General features: G+C 39.6%; 1 protein-coding gene across 2 annotated transcripts in view; it reads left to right on the forward strand.

Annotated features, from left to right (window-relative positions):
• The window catches only part of ARHGAP6 (Rho GTPase activating protein 6), a 292,853-nt gene extending 274,048 nt beyond the window's left edge, over positions 1–18,805 (forward strand). For both annotated transcript variants that reach the window (XM_030943793.1, XM_030943803.1), the window contains exons 9-13: positions 2,703–2,882; positions 7,176–7,273; positions 13,340–13,602; positions 15,615–15,695; positions 16,416–18,805. In XM_030943793.1, coding sequence (XP_030799653.1) covers positions 2,703–2,882; positions 7,176–7,273; positions 13,340–13,602; positions 15,615–15,695; positions 16,416–17,104 — 1,311 coding nt within the window. In that variant the 3' untranslated portion in view covers positions 17,105–18,805. The remainder of the gene's footprint in view (positions 1–2,702; positions 2,883–7,175; positions 7,274–13,339; positions 13,603–15,614; positions 15,696–16,415) is intronic.
• Positions 18,806–23,829: the final 5,024 nt, after the last annotated feature.

The following is a 23,829-nucleotide window of genomic DNA, read 5'->3' on the forward strand; positions in this document are numbered from 1 at the left end:
CTTCTTCATTTTCTTTTCATTCTCTGTTGTTGCTTTTTTGCATGACTTTTGGACAGAGCAGTTCACTTCTTGGTTCTCTTAGCTTTCTTGTGTGCCCTGGGTAGTGAAAAATAAACAGAGAACAGGAACTCCATCTGTACCCTTGCAACAGACAGACCTCATCACTAACTGGAGTCAGGGTTCATCTTTGCCCATTTTCTTTCTGACCTTCTTAACTGTTGCAGCCTGGACCAAATTCAGGGGAGAGTTTGATGTGCACTCACCCCACAGAGACAAGAATGCCCACAACCATGGGGCTGAGCTCTAGCTGAGCATTTTCATGTCTGCACCCTGTGCCCGTTCACGCTGGAGAAGACCTAAAAATCCAGGCTTCCTATTTCCTGCCAGGGAAGTGCTGGCGCTAGTAGGGTGCTGTGTAAAAGGAGGCAACTCTGTTAACTGAGTAAAATGGATGTAATCTGTCAGTGCCTGACAAAAAATAGACTGGTTTATCTGTGGAAGGACTTCTCAGTCCTCTGAACTGCCGCAGAGACTACTTCTGAGGCTCTTATGAAACTCCTTGAGAATTTTGTCTTCCAGATGGAAAATCCTGCTGATTTTGTCAAATCTGGATGCCGTTTGTAGTTGTCTGATTTCAACAATTAGCACTTTGAGACTTATTTTTGCCTAATTTCTGCCTCAAATTCTAACTTCCAGTTATTCCATCTTTACAAGTCCTAACTTCCAGTGTTGTATGTGACTTCAAGGCCTATTTCATTTTTAAATCTATTATTTTTGTTCTCAGCAAGGAGTTGTTAAAATCTATATCACTGTGATGGGAAGCATTTAGACAGAGCAGCCTGTAATAGTTTACTGTGCTTAAAAATGTGTATAAGCCAGCTAAGGTCATGGTCCCCCTGGTCCTGCAAAGAGTTCTCTGTTGGTTCAGGAATGTACCCAAGAGGATCTTATTGCAGGGCTAGGGGATGCTGCTTAGCAGAGTTCATTTGGCTCAACCATGGTACATCAGCTTTGCTACAGGTATTTTGGTAAGGCAGATTTATGTAAGTTATCTTGACAGTATTGTAAGCATCAGGAATATTATGTGCAACTGGATACCTTTTATAGATAATAAAGTATCCTGCTCACAATTATTTAAGCTATTTTTGAAGAATTAAGTGAATTAAGGCATTCAGGGCAAGAGAAAGTATTTTATCAGACTGTTTGCTATCACTGGAAGGAAGACAGCCAAGCTTTGGCACACAGGCCCTCTTCTTGATTTCTTTCAACAACCTTTCTCTCACAAAGATGAAGATTAATGACTAACTTTATTAAAATTGCTCATTCAGTTAATTTCAGTGGAAATGTTTACAACATTTTTAAGGATGCCCTGAGGCTGCCCTTAAGAAAAGACTCGCTGTTTGTACAAACAGCCTGCACATGCAGATCTGGGCACAGCTGGAGGCTGCCCTGGCACTCTTGAGGCCCCCTGTGCCAGTGCATCTGTGGTGGCTCAAAACTCAGAGTTTAAAAAGCAGGTCACCTGAGAAACAGCTGGGTGCTTGGTGCTGTGTAAATAAGGTTTGCTGTTCTCACAGTCGTGCTGGGATGAGTCTCTAAACAAAGAGCCAACATGTTTGCTATGACTGCCCATGCACCTACTTAGTACAGATGTCTTTCCAACACTACACACTGCTCCTACCAGTAAATAGCTTTTTACTGTCATTTCTGTGCTGTCTAGTTGAGTTCTTTAAAAAATAAACCAGGTGTAGTCATCGCAGTTTTAAGTTTGTCTAGAGTATTTGATGAATGATCAGCTACAAAAAAAAATTAAAATACTGCTTTGAAATCATCTGTTTTGTGCAACTCACTTTTGAAGTTCTATTTTTACTACCTCTTTTTGATGTCTCTTTATATCCTTTTTAAAAAGTATTAGTTCAAATGACCTCTACTTTTTATTGAAGAATGGAAAGGGAAATAAGTAGTCTAATCACAAATATGACAATGAAAGTTTTGATGTAATAATGTATATGACATATTTTTCAGGTAATTCCTGTCTAGTCTAGTATGTATTCCTAGCCTTTTGTTTCCTCAAAATCCAGGCTACTGTTTCTTCCTTGAGCACAGGTTTATAAAAGTAGGAAAAAAGATAAAACCCCCAACAAACTAAAACAAGCCACCAAACAAGTGGCATGTTGTAGAAATACAGGAAAATACTCATGGAAGAAGTGACCCTGCTCCTTAATAATCTCAACAGTTTAATCATGGAAAAGTATCACTGTATGTGTTTCAAATCATGAATGCTGCTTGAGAAAGCCGGGAGCTTTCAGCATTAGGTCCTAAGAGACAGTAATGTGCTGGGATGCTGAGGTAGGAGGGAGGTTGCCCTGAGTTCAGAAGTTTGCCACTGTTGAGCTTCCAGGGAATTAAGGGCAGAAAACACTTCCAACTTCTACTCCTCTAATCCACTTGAAAATATATCCAGAAAATGTGCAGTGCTTGTTGCAGAGATGTTCAAAACAAGGTGTTACTAAAAGTTTTTCATTTTTTTATTGACAAGCAGCAGGTTTTGGTTTTGATGAATGAAGCATCCACCAAATCAGGGGGGACAGAGAGTGTGTGTTTGTGTGTGTGTGTTAGGGGTGTGAGTGTGTATAGATGTGTCTATATACATATATATCGGGCCCTGTGAGACCCCACCTCATTTTTATTCTCTTTTCTAGATTACTGGGAACAAAATGACATCGCTTAACCTGGCCACCATCTTTGGCCCTAACTTGTTGCACAAGCAGAAATCTACAGACAAAGAATTCTCAGTTCAGAGCTCAGCTCGAGCTGAAGAGAGTACTGCTATCATAGCTGTTGTGCAAAAGATGATTGAAAACTATGAAACCCTTTTCATGGTGGGTGGATATTTTTTCATATTTCTCTTATACATTTGTAAGATAAATGAGAAAATAGCTGATTGATATTAAAGTAGATGGGGATGAAATAAACTGTAGAAGCTGCATTAAATTAGGATCAACAATTGTTGGTAACAAAGAGTAGTCTTCTAGCAAGGAGAATGATTTGCAGTAAGTAAAAATATTAAAAATGTGTGCTTATATCTTGCTTAGAATGGTTTCTGTGCAGGTAAAGGTACATTGTTTAGAAGATTGTGAAAATGATGGGGCTGGCCATTCAGTTGTACACTGTACAAGGCATAGACAAGACTGAAAATGATCTTTCACATCTCAGTTTTGGAAGTCAGGAAGAAAATTTTTCTGCAGGGATTAAGAGATCCTTGATTAATTTAAGGAATTACCTTCCCTACCCAAGATTTTTTTATTGGTTGGATGGAGAGGAAAGACAAAGCTTTCTTGTTTATTAGTTGGGTAAAGGGAATAAAACATAAATCTGTGTAGTTCCTAAGTTCCCTTCAGTTCTTTAGCTGAAGCAAGCAAGTTCTTCATAAGAAGGCTGATGGCCTTGGAGTTGGACATGTTGTTTACTTAAGACACAGCTTAGTTAGGTCACATTTCTCATGCCTAGCAGTTACCTGATCAGCTCATTCTGTGGCTTTATCTCATGCTCTTTTTGTGTACAAAATTGTCGGTCAGCTCAGCATGACTTGTGAGGGAGGGAGGCTCTGTGGGAGCCCTGCTCTGGGGATAGCAGAGGCCAGTCAGACCTAGTGGTGGTCTTCATTATTCTGTTTTCCTTTTTGTAAAAATACCCATTGTAACAAAACCAGTAATCTTGAAAAAGTGGAAAAACTTTGGTTGTTGTGTCCTGAGACTAAGCAGCACTGTATGGTTCACTGAGGAGATAAGTTCCCAAAGCAGAAAGAACTCTCTGGAAACCTTCAGTGCTTCAGCAAAGCTGAGTGCTGGAGACCTTGTTGGAAGAAGATGAACAACCCTGAACTGTGGGCTGATGGCCACATAGTACTGTAAATGGAAGATGTCTATCAGTTTTCAACAAGGGAGTAGAGCATGAGAACGCAATCATGAGCCCTGCTTCAGATGTCTTAGCCTCAGATGAACTTCTTTGTGGTTTTCCTGCCTTTTATTTTTATTCTTGTACCAGTGAGACACTTGCAGTAGTTTTCTTTTTTGTTTTCTTTCTTTTTTTTAATGTTTTTTACAGCTGGGGAAAATGCTAGGTGCTATTTTTCCTTCCACATCAGTAAAAGAAAGTGACAGAACTGCACTCCTGTGTGAAGGTCTGCTGGACCAGAGTGTGGATGGCACTATCAAGTTTGAGATAATACTTGAATAAGAATACTTAATATAGTTGAAGTGTTCTTATTGTTTTTTCTCTTTAAGAACTTCTAACAGCACAGACACAACTCAGTACATAATACTTAAGGCATGCCTTGTGACTTTCAGTGTGGAAAGGGTGGGGGTAAGGTTAGACTAACTTGCATCTGGGCTCTAATTCTGATGGATTTATTCGTTCTTCTCTTCAGTGCTTCACCTTTCTTCTGGAGGTTAAATGGAGTGTGGGAAAAGAATTTCTTTTGTTTTCCAGAGTTGTTTTTGCTGTTTATACTCAACATTTATGCTACATTAGAAAAAAGAACATCTGGAGTTAAGCATTCAGCTACAACTATAATATGGTGTATTAATGCTCAGATGCTTTTGTGTTTGGTTTTTTTTCTGTCTGTCTGTTACTTTTATATATGGGAGATTACAAAACTGTGATTGGTTTCAGCATTGAAACTGGAACAACATTTGGAACCAAACCCTAGAAAACCAAAATGTGGTGGGATACCCAGACCACAATATCAGAATGATTCTGACTTATTGGTGGATCAGAGAAATTCTGTTTGTTGGAGCAACCCAGGATATTGAGCACAATTTTTACTGAGTAACTATGGTTAATATCAGTAGCATGCAAAAGTGGATTTCCTATAGAAGATGGAATCTGATCATGCTTCATTGATGTCAGGGATGATAATCACTTTCATATTCAAATCTTGCCCATTTCAGTGAGTCTTGGGGATGTATTAAAATGTTTCATGGGGATGTGTAAAGGACTGTTCTTTGCCAGTCTCTGCAGCTGAATGAAAGGAGGCACAACTCAGCCACTCTTCATTTTTGACTTGGCTTTGCATGAAGGATGCAGATCAGCAGCTTGTTCATGTATTTCATCTCCTAGTGTCCAAATCCAGCCCTGCTGCAAAGAAGTGCTAAAAAGTATATGAAATTTCATATTTTTGCAGTTAGTATTTTACACTGCCATTCTGTGCCTCATCAGTGGCCAGGGACAGCACAAAGGAGACACTTCAAGGGTCCCTCCACCCTTCTGTGTGTCAACAGCTGTGACTCTTCATGTAGCACCCAACCCCAAAATCGCAGAATATCTGGTACTCTGCTGGAGTTCTGACAACCCTGGAGCCCTCTGATATGTCTCTGTATGTCCTCCAGAGCTGTTTTTTCACCAGCTTCCTTGGCTTCCCTTCTGTCCCAAATTTCAATTTCTCATCCATCTACTTAGGTGGAATTACCAGTGAAACAATTAATTCAGTGATAGTTATGGTGACATCTTCCTGAGATACTGCTGTTGTAGTTCCCTATAAGTGTAAGTTTACGATTACATGCATATCGATTCTACACTTGCCAAGTTACTGAACTAAACTGAAGAAAATTGCTGCACAGGAGGAACCCCCAAACCCAACAGGTAGCTAGCAAGGAGACCATCAGTACAAATCTACTTGCAGATTCATTCTGGTAAAACCCCTATGAATCAGTAGAACCATTAAGTTTGGGTTTCGGAGAAGCTTTCTGCTGGAACTGAACTTCTGGTGGAACTTTTTCAGACTTTTCGTGATTAATTTATCATTGTTTTTTAATAAGGCAAGATATATTTTTATTTTTCTGACAAAATTCTCTCAGTAGTTTCTTACAAAGTTATTTGATAAAAAGGTGAGTAGTAAGTTACAGACAAAAATGTGTGGATTTTTTTTACCATGAAACTTTATGTGGAGTTTCTTCTAGTGTACAGAAAGGCTGTTCAAATGGAGAAGTTACAGTACACCAGGTTTCGAAAAATTATATTCCTATTAAAAAAATTCATTTAAAGACTAGTGTATCAGTGACCATCAGTAAGATACTTTTCCATTTCAGAGACTGCAAACAGTATTTACAAAATGAGTATGTGGTTACACAAGTTTTTCATAGAGATTTTGGATCAGTTTGAATTAAATTATGCATATCTTTATTTATTTTCTAATGACTTCCTTATTTTAAGAAATATGCATTTTATGTAACTAGACTCCTTAAATACCTCCCAAAATGGGATATTTCTCTGGGAAACATGTTAGCAATTCTATTCCTATTTCCCAGGAAATGTCAGGGAGAACAAATGGTCCATGAAGTGTGACATGAAGCTCAAGAGATTCAGGCTTTGACAGATTGCATCCAGAAACATATATTGCCCAACTGATGACCCCTTGCTGAGATTGTCTTGCACTGACTTCCATGAGTCATGAGTGAACCTGGGCTGTTCAAGTTTCTTGGATGGTTTTATCTGTTTCAGTGTTTTGAAGTTTGTGTTGAACATTCTGCTGTAATGCAGACAAAGGAGACAAATCCTCACTTGAGGATTGATAAGACTCGTGTAAAGTGCAGTTGGAAACACAAAGTTTACTTGTGCACGTTTTGGGGTACCATTTCTGCCACCTGCCCAGGAGATGTTGCTGTATCCTGCAGCATCTGAAGCTGTCAAGGGTTTTGAAGGTTCACACCCATTCAAAGTGCAAAGAGAAAGTTAGCACATCAGAAGGCCAAACTCCAAAGAAGGTGACACAAATTCTGACTGAGCCTGTGGGTCAGAGTGGCTGGAGAGCCAGAGATGGAGATTGGTAAATGTCCTCAGATCTTTGAAGGGCGATGTAAAGTGAGGACCTTAAACTGGAGCTTTTGAGATTATGATACATAAGTAATCCTACTGTTATTTCCAGATATAATAACCAACTGGATACCAACCAGTTATTCAACAGTAATCAGCATTAAACATTGTGCAAAGTGATCTTCAGTCCTACTTCATCTGTTCTTACATGAAATTTCTCTTTTAAGTGAAAGCTTCTGAATATTTTATATACTTTCTGTAAATGTACTTGTACTTGTTCATTTAGATTAAGCATAGCACCAAAATTAATGTATATGAAAGGATATTAACCTCCAACTAAGTATTCTTTTATGTCTTCATAGGTTTCCCCTGATTTACAGAATGAAGTGCTTATTAGCTTATTAGAGACTGACCCAGATGTTGTAGACTATTTGCTGAGGAGGAAAGCTTCCCAGTCATCGTGAGTAATCTGTTTTTTCATCATCCCTTTTTCTTCTGGGAATTTCTATCTCCCACTGGAAGTGTCCAAAGGGTTCTAGTTTTCCACAGCTCTTCTGCACTGTCTACAGTGGAGTAGAAATATCCTCCCTATTACACAGACTCTGCCAAAGAAATTATGACTCTTGTACAGCATTTTCTAAAGACAAAACTTGTTTCCCTGATTCAGAGGAAAGATTGTGTTCTGCTGCAGAGAACAGAATGACATGTACATAAAAATATTCAGTGCACTATTATCTGACAGGATGTTTTTTAGTCATCTGCTGGTTTGTGTCTTGGGTTTATTGTAGTCTTCAGTAACAGGAAGCATGTATTCCACTATCCTTGAAACACACCCTAGAGTGCCTTAACACCATCACAGCGAGCTGCTTGACCACTCCGTCATTCTTTTCCTATCCTATACATGTAGGATATTGTGAACAAGCAAACTGCCACAACAGCAGCCCTATGGAGACTTTGGATATTATTTAATTGTATGCTTTGTGAAGGATCTGAAGAGAAAAAAAATCACACTGGTCACTATAGCAGCTATGATACATAATATATTCTTGTGTATGGTGTATATTTACCTGCACCCTTGTGCCTTAATGCTGTGAGTTTGTACATTCAGATTAACAGGATTCCTGTCTTTCTTATGGGACCACACACTCATTGTCTTTATTCTAGTGAATCCCAATATGGCAGACCCAAAAGAACCAAAATTTGACAGACTTGCTTTAAGTAATTTTTAAGAGGGTTTGTAGACTCTAAACTCTCTGGGACATACTGGACTTTGTCTTCCTGTGTTTGTGGAAAGTGCCTAGTGCATTCAGAATATAATTAAAATTGAATTTGTGTAGTCAGCTATGATTTTTTTTCTCTCCCTCTTAATATTTTATATTTGGAGGTAATGTAATAGTGTGCCTGGCTTCAAAGGGAAAGGTATACAAGTAATAGTGTAACTAACACCTTCAGGAAAAAGTTTTCTTTTACTATAAAATTTGGAAACAAAAATATGTGCAGTATATATTGAGTTGTAAAGGATTTTATTAGTTTGCTAACTTAACCACATGAAGTAGAAAATTATCACAGATCATCTGATTTGGGGTAATTTTCTCTGTGTGAAGTAATTTCAGCTAGTTTGTCTGATTGAAAAGTAATCATGTGTATATTTAGATCACAGTAAGTGCAGGATAGTTAGAGACATAAAAGACATAAGCTGTCTTTTAGACTTATTTCACATTTGCCAGAAACCAAGACTACAATTAGGACAGACACAACAAATCATATGACATAAGGTAGTGTGTCGAGACTTCTTCCTTTCAGCCCTTAGTTTGGAATGGTCAGATAATTTCTAACTCAAGCTAATAAAAACTTCATGCAGGATTTCACTGTCTGGATAACAAAAAAACATCAAATTGTATCTCACATGTGACTACACATACCAATTGTGCATAAGTTAGTCACAAATCATTGTGGATGTAACAGGTTAGATCCTGATTCCTTAATTGACTTTTCCTTGAACTTTCTTACTCTTAGCCAGCATGCACACCTACAGGAGAAAATGCAGCTTTTGTGAAAAGCTGGTCACAACTGACAAAAGGCATTTTGTTAGGAAATGTTCTGAAGCCAAACAGGAGCATATAGCTACAGTAGTACTAATTTATTGTGTTGTCATTAATGGGCAGATGAAATATCACTGAGATAGGAAAAAGTTACTGTCATTTTTTTTCTACTTTGCTGTCATGTAAGTGATTTACTTTTAGTGTTAATGAGATATGTTTTCACTGTGGTTGCAACTTCTTGGTTAAAATATTCCAGGCAATTAGAGAGAATGTTGCTTAGTGTTATTGCTAGGAGTGTGATGTTCTTAAGAGATTAATGTATTTCACAACATAATCTCAATTTTGAGGCTACAAATGTGTTGCTTATTTTTCCTATAAGAAATGTGAGACAGCAGACTACAAGGAGATGTTTGTCTTGATTTCATAAAAATGAGCCTCCAAAATATATCTTTCTTATTGGAAATTGCCTGGTCACATACTCAAAATACAAATGTGGATCTGTGGACAAAAAACTTTATATATTCTTGAGACAGTCTTCATCAGAAGAGCTAGTTGACTGCATAGAGTATAGAATCAACTTTGAGACTTCAATGTCACATTAATTGCTTTGAAGGTCCTGTTCTGCAATTGCCCTCACATTTCTGCTCTTGCTGTCATTATTAATGCTTTCTTGGCTCTGATCTAACACAGAAAACACAATCTCTTTTCCTTCCAGAGGAGGACAAATCAGATGTTCCTCATCTTTCAGTCCCCTTAAGAGCTAAGCATTGTGAACAGTGTGTCAGGGAATTTATGGAAGTTGTTCATGATAAAGTGCTAATTACAAATGGCAGCAATTGTGAAGTGTGCTTTTGTGGGTGACTTCCCAATTTTTTGTATGTTGGCTTGATGACAATGGAATTTGGGTTTACAGCTGTAAGATGAAGCATCTTTAAACTATCAAAAAATAAAATCTATTTCTTATGGTTATTTAATGCTTATCATGGTTATTAGTCCTTTCAGAGTAAATAAGTTTCAAAGTTACAGCATTTTTGGATTATGATAATGAGTTTTAATCCATCCTGATCTGTGACACAAAGATGAAGCCATACAACAGGTCATGCAGTATGTGTAAATGCAGTTTTTAAAGCTGCAGAGGCTCCTTGAAACATCGAGTCCTTTACCCTGTTACAGGAACAACCTCATTACAATCCCACAGTAATCTGCCTTGTTGGTAGCACCTGTGTTACTCAGATATGTGTGGAAATTAGTACTGTGTGCTGCCAAGCCATCTCACTCCATATGATTTGCCTCTTTGAAGGCGTAATTGTTTTCCCACTCAGAAGCTTTAAGTTATAACAGAAAAGGGTTTCTGCCAGAAACAGAAAGGGATTTCCTGTTTTGATAACCTTGATGCTAGAAAAGTAGGGATATCCTCAGTAGAAGCAATTATTGTGATTAACACATTTCCAGTTCACCCATGCAACTGGACTCTGGTGGACGACATCAATTCATAGAAAGATGCCTGTTGTTTTGGAATCTGAAATTGTATTTTTAAATTCATGGGGCATAGGTTTCTTCTGCTGCTTTCAAATCTTTCCATTGGTTCTTAGCCACTTTTAAAATCTTTTCCTTAACATACTTCATAGTCCCTGAAAAATACTTTACCTGCCTTCCCATTCCTCACATTTGATTGCACATAATCATCTATTATTCCTTGTGGGGACAATTATCTGCCCTTCCTCATATCTTGCATATAGAGGAGTGGGTATCTTACACAGTATTTATGTTTGCCTTCCAATTTAGTTTCTCCCCAGTGAGTGGGTAGAGAATCTCACTGTCCAAGGGAGGAAGAATTTAGAATTGTAGTAAGCATCCATTTGCTAATGAACTCAAGCAGTAAAGCAAGCAGATGCAAAACTTTCATTTTAAGGGATTTGTGAGAATTCTTTCTTTATTTGCAAAGAAGCAAACCCAAGTCTTCTTGCGAGTTGTTTTATTTTGTTTGTGAAGCAAAGCTGCAAATGTATGAGTTCAATTTCCTGCTTTTAAGTATTTAATCCATTTTGATGGTCTCTTGTAGTAAGATTGACAGAGTCCACTGCAGTTCCTTTGATTTTTAAAGCTATTTTGCCTGAACAAATTTGAAAGTGATATTATATATGTATATAAAAAATAGTGTGGACTTACCAGCCAAAACCATAAATCAGTTTAGAAACTTGAATGTTTGAATCTTTCCAAAGACTTGAAAGTTTCCATTTAGGTAAATTTTTAGCAGGAGCTCTGTCTTGAGAAGAGGTAGACTATAACAGATCATTCAAGGTAAGACATGAAATCAGTGTTTCACAAAGCTCAAGTTTATGTTCCCACATTCTTTCATTTCCATTTCCATTTCCCTTATTCCTTGTGTTACCTTGCCATGGCTAAGTGCTGGTTTACCTCTGTCTTTGCCCTGTGCTGCAGAGTTTTGATGGTTTTGATGCTGCAGACTTTTGTGCAATAAACCTTACTGTTTGGATGACATTCAGTCTAGCAGGCTGGATAAAAGGACATTTGGTCATAGGAAACTTGCAGATACCAACCATTCTCCCCTTTTCTAAGTTCTTCTAGTTCCTTCTCCCCTTTTCTAAGTTCTTCTAAGTCCTTCTAGTTCTTCTGAAGATTCCAAGACATTGCTTAAATCTCATATCACTGCACAAGCGTTTTTAAGACTTAGGAGGACAGAAAGAAAAAAGCAAGTCACAAAAAAATGAGAAAAAAGGTTTGTGATAGAATTATGCATACTTACAAAACTATAGTTCCTCAGTGTGTGTCTGTTTATAGATTAATTTACATTGGATTTATGTTCAGATAAGAAATTTAGTTGAGAAGTTACATACTTGAGTCTTTTTTTTTTAATGATTCCCCAGCATTACCATGCTTCTCTGAGAAGCTTGTGACAGAGCAACTTTGCCAAATGGCAGCTCTGCTTTTTGGGCTTGCCTGAGTTTAACTCCAGTGATGGTTTTGTCACTGAGAGTTACTGAGGAGTAACATTATTTAATTAATTACCAACACATTATGGTTGCTTTCATAATGGAAAAAAAAGGAATATTGAATAACATAATATTCATGCTGTTGATTTATATATTTTATTTTTTGGGACATGTGATATGTAAATCAGCCAGGGAAAAAGCAACAGCTTGAAAGTGGTGTTAAGTTTTGTCATTATTTTTTATTAATATTTATTGTGCTATGGTTGGCTTTGTGTTTTCTTTATTTTCTTTCTTCAGTTTTATTTTATTTGTCTAAAAAGACAGTTACTGTTCCATAGTGAGAAATGAGTTTTGGCTGCTCACTACATTCAAGCTGTCTTTGGATTTGACTATCAAAAGGGCTGACCATTTTCAGACATTTACAGGAATGGGCCTCTCTTGTATCACATTAAATTAGAACAGATATTAATGAGAGGTCGCTTAAAGAAGTGTTTGACTCAAGCAAAAAATAAGCATCTACAAAACAGGGGTGTAGAGAAATGAAAAATGAGTAATAGAAATATGAGTTAACATGGAACAACAGGGAAAAAATATGTTTATTTACAGAGTAGTTCTACATGTTCTTTGTGGATATTCAGTGACTCACAGCCTGCCTCCTACCTGCATGGCAAAGTGTGACAGTTCAAGAAATCTTCATCATTGTTCCCAGCACATTTCTAAAATTAGTTGTCTCTCTGACCTTTGGCTGTACTTAGGTGGGAGTTGTGTTTGCCTTTTCTTGGCAGAATTAAAGGCAATTCATGTTGTTGGGGGTGTGAAGGTGAAAAGGTAAAAGTTGTAGAAGGTATCAGTGGAACCAGTTGTTTGATGCCCCAGTCATAAGTACAGTAAATACTGTTTGTCCCCTGTAGAATATTTACCTTCTCGTGTGTCTAGAAGAGGATCATTCTCATAGTGTGACAGGCAAGCTGAGTGTTTGTTTTTTCTATGTAAAACTTCAGAATACAAGAATTTGTTTTAGCTTACTGCTTAGCATCAAACTAATCTTCCCTATCATGCCTTCAGTTTTATTGTTGCCACAAGCTACATTGTCAAGGTAACATAAGGAATTTATTAACTGCTTAGTTTCCTCTGGTTTGCCGTACAGTTGTGTGGGGTTTTGTTGTTTTCTTTCTTGACAGCAACATCTTTTGATTTTGAGTGGCCTCTGCTGGCCACTTCATGGCAAAAGTTTTACTCATGGAAAATCCACCTCAATAACTGTTTCTGAAGTGTTTTCATTTCAGCAGCTGTGACCATTCTCATGTGTTTGATTTTATCTGTATGATCATAGAATCATAGGATGGTTGGGTTGGAAGGGACCTTAAAAGTACCCTAGTTCCACACCCCCTGCTGTGGGCAGGAACACCTTTCACTAGACCAGATTGTTCAGAGCCCCATCCATCCTGGCCTTGATGCCAAACTGCACCTATAACTGTGAACATGAAGCATTCTTTTATTAACAATAGTTTGTTCATCAAAATTTCTCAGGAGCCCTGAGATGCTGCGGTCAGAAGGGTCCTACTCCACAGGAGAAAGACATTCTTCCACAGACTCCAACAAAGCTTCCAGTGGTGATGTCTCCCCTTATGACAACAACTCCCCAGTGCTGTCTGAGCGCTCACTGGTGGCAATGCCAGAAGAAGTTGCCCACAGCCCAGATAAGCTGTACAAGGTACCTGACCAGTACACACTGGTTGGACACTTGCAAACTAAGCCAAAGGAGAATTCTTCTGCATCACAGGCTGGAAAAGGTATGGTGCATCCTGCTTGTGCTTCTCCTCCTCCTCAGTGGCTGATGGAGACTCCTGAAATAATTGGAAAGTGCCAGCTTTGCATTATCAGCTACCACAATTTGAGGAGCTGTAGTATAAATAATATTGTAAAAAATGACAGAACAATATCCTTTTTTTGTATTGAGCCCAAAGGGTCTGTGCTGAGTCCTTCTCATTAGCTCAGCCAGCTGTCAGGGACGTTCATGGTATGGCACTTCTCAAAACTTGGAGATATTATTTAGGAAAATAGATCTATGTATGTCCAGGTTTTCAGCCTGTCTGTGACAGCATGGCAAAGTCTAGTCTGATCCATGGAGCTGTAATACCTACAAGATTATGGTTCAGGCTTTGGAAAAAGCTGAGATTTTAAGATTTCAGGCACAAACTTTCTCCAGTTGTAAAGAATTACCTCAACACTCTCTCACTGGAAAACATAGCTGAGCTGCACAGCTTTATATCTGCAACCAATTACACACTGAGCAATGCTAGTGCAGAGATCCATTACTCCCATAGCTACCTGTGGAGTGCATACCTGAGTGATTTCTTTGGTAAAGAACTGTGGTTTAAACTAATAGCTCACCAGCACTTCAAGATGCTTTTCCTAGAAAAATATATATATTTAAAAATTGTCATCCAAGAAATTTATACTTAGTGAGCCAAACTTTAAGAATTTTCAATGCTTAGGGATGCACATAACTGTTTGGTGGTATTTTTAAAACCTCCTAATTTCAGATGTACTGCCTAGGCACTTAATTCCCTTTGGACTTAATGGGATTTAGACTAATATCTCAATTATATGCTTTATAAATGCCAATTAGAATTTATCTTCTGTATTCAACATCTAAATCTCGGAACAGGTTTAATAATTTGGTCAGATTTCTATTAAGTTATGAACAGGAAATTACATCAAGTTTTATTGTATTAACCATCTTCTGGATTTTAATATGCATCACAATGATACTGGACCAGGACAAATTAGGAGGTTCCTCTGCTGACTAGTGGAATCAGAAAAAGGCATTAAAGTGTTTATAACCCAACATTTTATTAAATCTTTGTTCTGTGGCTGCATTTCTGGGTAAGAGTGGCAGCTTCCTTGGGCTGATAGAGCATGCTTTATGGTGGCCCCTGGGGCTCGTGCTGCCTGAGGGAGCTTTGACAGAAACCACCTTTTGTGAACCAAATTCCCCTATTCTTGTGCAATTTCTCTGCAGTAAGGCAGAGGACTTAAGGACTCAACAAACTCAGGCACCCTGCCCATACAGAGCTCACTGGATCCATTGCAGGATCTGATCTTCAAACAAGTAGCTGTGAGCAAATATATAGAATCATAAAATGTCAAGAGGTTGGAATGGACCCTAAAGATCATCAGTCCCAACCCCCCCCTACCCTGGGCAGGGACGCCTCCCCTTAGGTCAGATTGCTCAAGGCCTTAACCAGCCTGGCCTTGGACACTGCCAGGCTTGGTGCATCCAAAAATTTCCTGGGCAACCTTTTCCAGTGTCTCACCACCCTCACAGTAAAAAAGTTCTTCCTAGTATCTAACCTGAATTTCCCCACTCTCAATTTGCACCCATTACTCCTTGTCCTGTCACTAGTTCCTGATGGAGAGTCCCTTATTGGCTTCCCTCTTGGCCCTGTTCAGATACTGGAAGGCTGTTACAAGGTCTCCACGCAATTTTCTCTTCTCCAGGCTGAACAGCCCCAATTTTCTCAGCCTGTGTTTGTAGACAAGGTGCTCCAGTTCTCTTACCAGCTTCACAGCTCTCCTCTGGATTTTTTCCTGCACTCCATCTCCTTATGTTGGGGTCACCAGAGCTGTACACAGTACTGCTGGTGGGGTCTCACATATGAGGTGCTTGTGAAAGGTACACAGTGAAGGTGCCACTGGGTGTTAATGACTCTCATACATTACTGTTCTATTTGTGTATTTCTAAATAATGTCTTTAAGAGGATTGATTAATCATCTTTTCCCTGCTCTTACTGCTGTTTAGATATTTCTGAAGATCATTTTGATATCTGGGGCACTTGGCATTCAACGCTGAAAAGTGGCTGCAAAGATCCAGTAATCACAGGTCAGTAATTTCTCAATTTTAAAGCCCAAATCTAGCAAAGAAAAAACCAATTCCTTGTTTTCAAGAAATCCAATGAAACCAGTAGAATTCACATTGTCCAGAGCTGGACTTTTAAAAGGTGACTCTTAAGTAGAATACAGAGGATTACAGTAGTTATACTTCTCTGTATACGGAAAACAGCAACATTTCAAACTATCAAATATAATTTAAAAAGCCATATTAAAATTGCTTCAAGAAATACTTTTAAATTTTTCTAGGATTCATAGAATCATAGAACCATAAATTGATAATGGTTGGAAGGGACCTTGACGATCATCTAATCCTAACCCCCTTCCCTTGAGCAGGGACGCTTCCAACTAAACTGGTTCGTTCAAGGCCTTACCCAGCCTGACCCTGAACACTGGTTGGGGCATCCCCAGTCTCTCTGAGCAACTTGTTCCAGTGTTTAACCACCTTGACAGTAAAAATTTCTTCTTCATGTCTAACCTGAATTTCCCCTCTTTAAATTTGCACCCATTACTCCTTGTGCTACCACAATGGTTCCTGATGAAGAGTCCCTCTTTGGTTTCCCTGTCAGCCCCCTCCCAATACTGAAAGGTGCTATGAGGTTTCTGGGCAATCTTCTCTTCTACCATGTGATCCAAGGGAAAAGCAGTAGCCTGTTAAATGCCACAGGAATGGCTCTGCAGGCTCATGTTGTGTTTCTGACCCCACCCCCAGGTTCTTATGGGAACATTTATGAGAGCAGCTCGCTGCGGCCCGGACAGTGCTCCCTCTCCCAGGGGAACCTGGCCACGTGCTCTCCTCGCTGGCAGGGCTGCTCCTCGGACCTGGCCGGCGGCCGGCAGGCGATGCGGAGGAGCCAGACGACAGCCGCCATTGCCGAGTGCCAGCTCCATCCCGCGGCGTCCCGGCCATGCAGTGACCCCCACAGGGACGGCAGCTGCAGGAGCTCAGGGCTGTCCCACTCCAGGTCGGAGCAGCGCTTGACTTTGAGCAGTGTGGAGGACCTGAGCGAGCGCGACTCGAACGCGGGTTGTTTGCAAAGCGCAGCCAAGCCCTCCTACAGGAAAGAGCGGCCACCGCCCCCTTACCCAGGCCCAGCAAAAACAAGCTCGAGTGTTTCCTCGACGCTGCACTCTTTGTGGAGACTTCAACGCCCAGAAAAGAGTTCGGGGCCGAGGGCAGCTGGAGGGGCACCAGGCAGAGCCCCTGAGCAGGCCACCTCCAGGCAGGAGCAGCCAGCCCCACACACACAAGCGGGTCACAGCTCTCCCACAGCACCTCACAGCCAGAACAGTAAAAGTGCTTCAGAGGCGGACTGGAACGAGTGGCAAAGGGAGAGGTGGCAGATCTGGGAGCTGTTATCAGCTGATAACCCTGATGCCCTCCCAGAAACCCTTGTATGATCTGACTCTGTGGAACTGCCACTTTTACCCGTGCCTCCGTCTCATAGGAAAACAACAGTGACATTGGAAAATGGGGGAGGCTTGTTTGTTTTATACCAACTCAATTGCATATATTTTTTAAAACTTAGTTCACTTTAATTTCTCAACAGCACTGTCAAGCAGTTAATTTGCAACTACAGCATGTTCCTGTTTTTCAGCAAGCTTTTGAGAAAAAACAAGGTGAAAACTTTAGTGTAATAACTCTGTATTCATATGCTGTGTATAAGATAAAACTGTTGCTTTGATGTTGCTAAAAATGTATTTATATATCTGCAGTTTTGATGGTTGTATATTCTGTAATGGGTATTGTATGATAATCATGTTATGTTTTCATATACAGATGTCAATCAATCGTGACTGCTTTTTTAAAAAATCACTGCACTTACATTACCATGATATACATTGGAATTCTATAGAAAGTGCACAAGCTGGTTTCTGTGCTTATATATATATATTAAAAAAAAAAGCTGTTAAAGGGTAAAGTTGTACTTCTTTTCACTGCCTTTTGAAAAACACTAAAATAAAGTGGAACATGAAAAGCCATATATTTTATAAGGGTGGTAGTGAGCTTAGAGGGGGAAATACAAAATATTTTTTCTTATACGTGTATTTGCAAAAAACTTTAAAATTTGATACAAGATTATAAAAGTATTTTTTTAGGTTCTGATAGGAAGCAGCTCAGAGAATCTAAGAACAACATTGTGCCTAAACCAACGAAGTATGTAGTGCAAAGTCTGCCCTCCTATTCCAAAGGAAAACCAATGTTATATATGCAGGATATAATATATATATTTATAAGTGTATGATTTTATGTATTGTTTTAAAACAATAAACTGGAATCCAAATTTTAGAAAATCAAACCTAATAAATTCAGATGCGTAACACTGAGAAAGAATATGGCTTTTCCTTTGAAATAACAAAGCTCCAGTATTAAGAAAGTTAGAGAAAAAAAAAATGCAGACAGACACATGAAAGGGAGTGAAGTAGAGTTTCAGGAATGAATATGACATTTGGAGAAGCTCACAACTGTGTTTCCATAAATATTGTGCCAAAGTCGGGGTCAGTCCCCCTGCCTCACTAGCTGTATGTTGTGTTGTGTTAAATGTTGCTGTTTTATTCTCGTTGTTTTTCAGCTGCAGAGCCGCCTGTGGGCAGCGGGTGGCAATGTACTCCAGCGTTCCAGAGAAATTCCTTCTTGGCACTCCACAAGGGAAAGTGTATCATAGCAAAATAATTTCATAAAACATACTAGTCTTAATTTTAATGAAGTTGAAGACTTATTCAGTGATGTTGTCTTTAAGTTCTATCTTGTGTCATACTGATGGAATAAAACGCTAAGTAAAACAATGAGCATAATTTTTGCTCCCTTTTTTTTGAAGGTTTACAGGATATTGATGTGTTTTTATTGCATTCTTGAGTGTCTATATAAAAAACATCTAAAAGGCATAGGAGCTTAAGGGCCACCTTCAGATGCAACTTAAATATACAAGATTTACGGTTCTACTTTGGTTTGAGGTTTAAAATCCATCATATAGAGTCCTTCCTTTCAGATTTCCATTTCTCATCGTATCTCCATTTTCCCAGGTAAAGTTATAAGATAAAAGCACAAAGCCAAGTAGACAGGGCCAGGATTTGGCCTTTTGACTGTTGTAGCTCTTTTTATGCAGAATAAATAAAGTTCTCTTCTGGCAGTTGGAAGGCTTTTTCAAATATTATCATGGTATGAAACTTGATAGAAAAAGGTTCATGTGTGTCCCTTTGTTGCAGAAGCTCTGTGTCAATTTATTCCAAAAAAAAGGCAGTCCACCCCAAATTAAAATGATTGTGGAATATAAAGACAGACAAAAATGAGCTCTTACAATCTTCACTATTTGATCTTGCCTCAGTATTATTCCAGACTTGATACAGATTTGCTACAGGGAATTAGCTCCCAAGTAGTCAAAACCAGTCATAGTGTAAATCTTGCTGCAGAAGATACAATATTTACTAGATGTCCATCTCTTCATTTTAAACCCTTCTAAATATAGGAGCACCTGCACTCTTTTTAGTAAAAGATGTCTGAGGATTACTCAGCCTCATGAAGAGATTGCTTTTTTCCACTCCCTCTCACTGTATGTATTTATATATATATATATATATATATATATATATATATATCTGTGTATTCCCATCTACATAGAGTTTATGCAACAAAAGATGAAAACAAAAGACAAGACCACTGCTGGAGGACAGCCTTGTGTGCACACATTTCAACAGATTGTCATGTGGAAGAGAAAAGATACAAAATAAATTCCAATAAATTAAAGTAACACTTGGCAACACTATATAATTTCTGTCATTTTCATTTGAACAGGGCAGAGCAGAATTATCATGAGCAGATTAAGAATGTAATTTTTAGTTGTAAGTCTTTCCAGGAAGAAATAAGTGGCATAATTTGTATGCCTTTTTTTTCCTTTAATATATACTTCATAAGAAAGGTAGCCATGAAATCTTGTTTCTGGTTTTATGTTGGGTAATAAATCTGTGTGGGATATCCCATTTTAGATCGCTAAATGATCCTGTGCTCTTGAATAGCCATAAAACTCATTTTACAGGGAAAGTTTCCATTGTGATGGTATCAAAGCTTTGACTCTTTCCTTGGGAGGAGAAATCCTGTTTTAGCAAAGGGGTCATGGTCTCTGTCACATCTCCATTAATGCACAGACTTTAATGAAGAGTGTGATAGAGAGGGCCCCCTCCAGAGGTCTCGAGGCCTCTAGGCAAACTCAATTTCCCTCCTATCACTTCTTATCACACCACACTGGTTCCCACCTAGGATTGTAAATAAACCACTTTCCCCTCCTGGGCTGAATTCCCTCTCTCAGGAGGTGTCTCCCAGCTGGGAGGAGGGGTGTGCTGCACTCACAGGTGAGCCCAGGAGAGATGGGATGTGGGTGCTCCAAGGACAGGGTCCTGTGAGTTGCCCATGGGGCAGGGGTTGCACTTATGCTGCAGAAACAAAACCTGCAAGGATTCAGTACAGCTCTAGGCACAAGCCAGATGTGAGGAACCTGTCCGGCAGGGGAGAAAGAAAATACAGACTTTAAAGCATTACTTCAAAGATTACTGTTGCTGCCATCTTTTAAAACAAGATGTGGTTGCACTGTTGTGTGTATTCTAAGATCATGCTCTTTAGCTGAGGGGTCAGTTGCACCTTGTCCCTCTTCCCCAGCTTACTATCCCATCCCTTAGACCAGCTTGAATAAACATGCTCTTGAATAGCCATAAAGCTCATTTTACAGGGAAAGTCTCTAATGTGAGGATATCAAAGCCTTTTCTCTGACTCTTCCCCTTGGGAGGAGGATTCCTGTTTTAGCAAAGGGTCATGGTGTCTATCACATCTCCATTAAAGGAGTGGTGGGAGGAGTTCAGGGCTTGTTGATCTGGCTGAAACTTGTCCTGAGCAAGGAACACGTAAAATTAGTGGCTCTCACAAGTGGTGGGCACAGGGGAGGAGGGGCAGGGTCAGAGATGGGGAGAGGAGAAGGGTGGGACTGGCTCCTCTGTCAGGTGCTTGAGCAATCTTGAGGCTTGCTGCCTCAACCTGCAGGCAGGAGCCCAGCCAAGCACTTGAGAGTGGCTCTGAGGTACAAACCTGAGCCAGCCCAGCTGCTGCCTGGGGTACATGAAATCTCAAGAACTCTGCTGTCTGCACTGGGGGCCCAGGCTGCCACCATAAATTAATGCCACTCAGAATTTCTCTGCTCTTGAAATGATGAGGTTCAGTGGAATTGAACTTGTGGTTGTATGGTGTGGGGAGGGTGGTGTTACCTGGTTTTTCACTGGTTTTGTTGTTTCACAGACATTGGTAGAGGTCAGAAATCTCAATTCCAGCCTTTCAGGAGCACCAGCATGCCCTGCATGGCTGATCTGGCAGAGGACTGGGGACTTCTTTCTCCTCTGGGGAACACACAGGATGTCTGAGCTTCATCTTGCTCCTTATCTCTGTCTCTCCCTCCCTTTTTTTGCATTAATTTAAAAAAAAGAAAAAAGAAAAAAAGAAGAAAAAAAAAAAAAGAAAATAGTAGCTCCATTGTGCAATACTTAACCTCACAGAGCTGCAAAGCAGTGGAAATGGTTCTCAGTTGCATTAAAGAGTATTTTGACCAAGTCCTTTTACGTCACTGGGAACTGTAAAGCGCTGCTGTGCTACAGTTGCTGTAGGGGAAAGTGTCTGCAGCCATACAGTGCTGCAGAGACCACACAGCTGTTCCAGGCAGGTAGACACTCAGGCTGCTGGGTCATAAAATGCACCATCTCTGAGAATAGCATTAATTTAATTTTTTTTTTATGTGTAACTGGTTGGTTGGTTGGTTGGTTGGTTTTCAAGTTGGATTTCTTTATTCACTGGAAACTCTGTTCCCAGATGAAGTGAAAGTTTTTATGAACAGACTGTGATTTGATTAATTTGTTCAGTGACTTTAAAAATGAATATATGATTTCTAGAAGCAACCTAATTTGAGCATTATATATATATATATATATAGAGGAAGGTGGTTTGTATTGATTCCCAAGTAGAACAGGCAAATAGAGACAGGCAGATAAAATTTTCCTTTTGCAAGATGGGTGTTAATTCTCTTTCTTCTGCTTCTGAGAAAGTAAATGTTTTTGCCACTGGAGTTTTAGAGTCAGAGAGTAGAGTAGGAAGGAGGGAAGAGGAAAGAGCATCCACTTCTCTCTTAAATTGCAGATGGGAGGGGTGAAAGCATGTGCAGGTGAGAGCAGTATCTCCAGCTGGATGGTTGAAACACTCTCTGGGGGAGGACTTCAGCCCCAGACTCTGTGCACTCTTCTAATGATTATTCAGACTTTTAAATAAAAGAGAATAACTTTTAACAGTGTCTCTTTTAAACAAAAGGGACATGAATAGACGCTTCAATCACCATTTCCTTTTGCTGTGTTTGCTCAATTCCATTTTCTTTTGTCTACTTCCAACCATAGCTATGGGTTTTAATTTAAAAGAAATATAACAGGCCTGGGAAAAAAAGATTTCTTTCTGCATCATCTTAATAGAAATCCAGATTTTGTCTGCTTTGAAAAAGGAGTATTGACCAAGCAAGGCATCCTTTGGAGTACAGAAACTCTTCAATCATTATGAGGAAGGAAGGAAGTGGCAGGAGGAGGGAAGGGAAGGGAAGGGAAGGGAAGGAAAGGAAAGGGAAGGGAAGGGAAGGGAAGGGAAGAAGGAAATTCAGACTAAAAATCACTTTATCATGCAGAAAATAACAAATGCACATGGTAACCTGCCAAGCAGGGTTACTGAAGTAAAAACATACTGTTCACTCGAGGACAAGAATCACTTTGGGGAGATGGAGTGTTGAATATGGAAGCAGCATCTGGCTTTTATCCTAAAAAAAGGTTTAAAAGGGTGAAATGCTGAACAAACTCTTCCTTTCACCCACAGGCTATTTCTGTAGATCTGATCAGCAGCTAAAGGTTACCAGCTGTGCTTTTGCCCAGGGTGGTATTGACGTTGTGTAGTTGTGGCCTTATTTGTGATTGCGGGGAGAACTGGAGCCCTGAAAGAGCTCAGAGTTGCATGAAGGCTCTTCTGAAATATTCCTAAAAAACCACAAAAAGCCCTGGCTCCAGTATTATGAGCCACTTTTCAGCCTGTGAAAACAGGAGTAAAATTGAAAGAAAAGAGAGAGCTCTGGAGTATCGGCCTCATCCCACTGGGGCTTTCAGTGAGTGATTGTTATTTTGAAGGAACCTATTGTTTATAACTCTGACAGTGGCAAGCAAGTGGTAGGACCCAGGGAGCTGGGAAGGTCCCCTGTCAAAGGAACAACAAAGGTAATTTAAAAGATAAGGAAAGAAAGATGGAGAGAGAGAAAGTTTGTAATGCAAAGTGAATGCTGTTTCCCTGTGTCTGCTTCTAGCAGACAAGTTTCTGAATCTTCAAGTTTTCCCATCCTTGAGGAGTCAAGATGTATAGTTGGAAACATTGAGAAGTGGTGTGGTGGAGTAGAGCAAGGTCCAGAGAACACAGCAGATGTGGTGAGGCCCTGCTCTCTTGCATGTCTTGTCCTCCATGGTGCTGGTATTCTGTCTAATCCTGGTGCTAGTGAGAAGATGAGTGTGAGAATCTGTGTGAATTTTGAGCCTTGCTGCAATGGCATTGCTACACAAGTGCAGGGACAGAGCCACACTGCCTTTTGTTCTGCTTTTCTTCTGGGTTTAGGGCTCCTTTCTTCTGCCTTGTGCAGAAGACAAGGCTAAAGAAGTAATCTTCAATATGTCCCTCCTGTCATCTGGTGATTTGAGCAATACTCCTGGGATGTACCAGGCATATTTAAACTCTGAGTATCTATCATCTTTTTCTCCCATCCTGTCACCGTCATATTTTCTGAAAAATCCTTTCACCAGGATTTCTTCTCCTGGGAAGCTGAGAAGCCTCAGAGAAAAATGAAAACAATAATTATCTGATTAGCTTCTCATGTGTTTTGCTCCTTTGGAATGTGGTTTGGGCATTGTTTATCAACTGGTCATTGTTTCATTGGTTTCATGTGAATTGTTTTGACTTAATGACCAATCACAGTCCAGCTGTGTCAGGGCTCTGGAAAGAGTCACAAATTGTCATTATTATCCTTTAGCCTTCTCTAAGTATCCTTTCTGTATTCTTTAGTATAGTTTTAGTATAGCAA

This window comes from Camarhynchus parvulus, chromosome 1 (assembly GCF_901933205.1).
Source record: "Camarhynchus parvulus chromosome 1, STF_HiC, whole genome shotgun sequence".
Taxonomy (NCBI): Eukaryota; Metazoa; Chordata; class Aves; order Passeriformes; family Thraupidae; genus Camarhynchus; species Camarhynchus parvulus.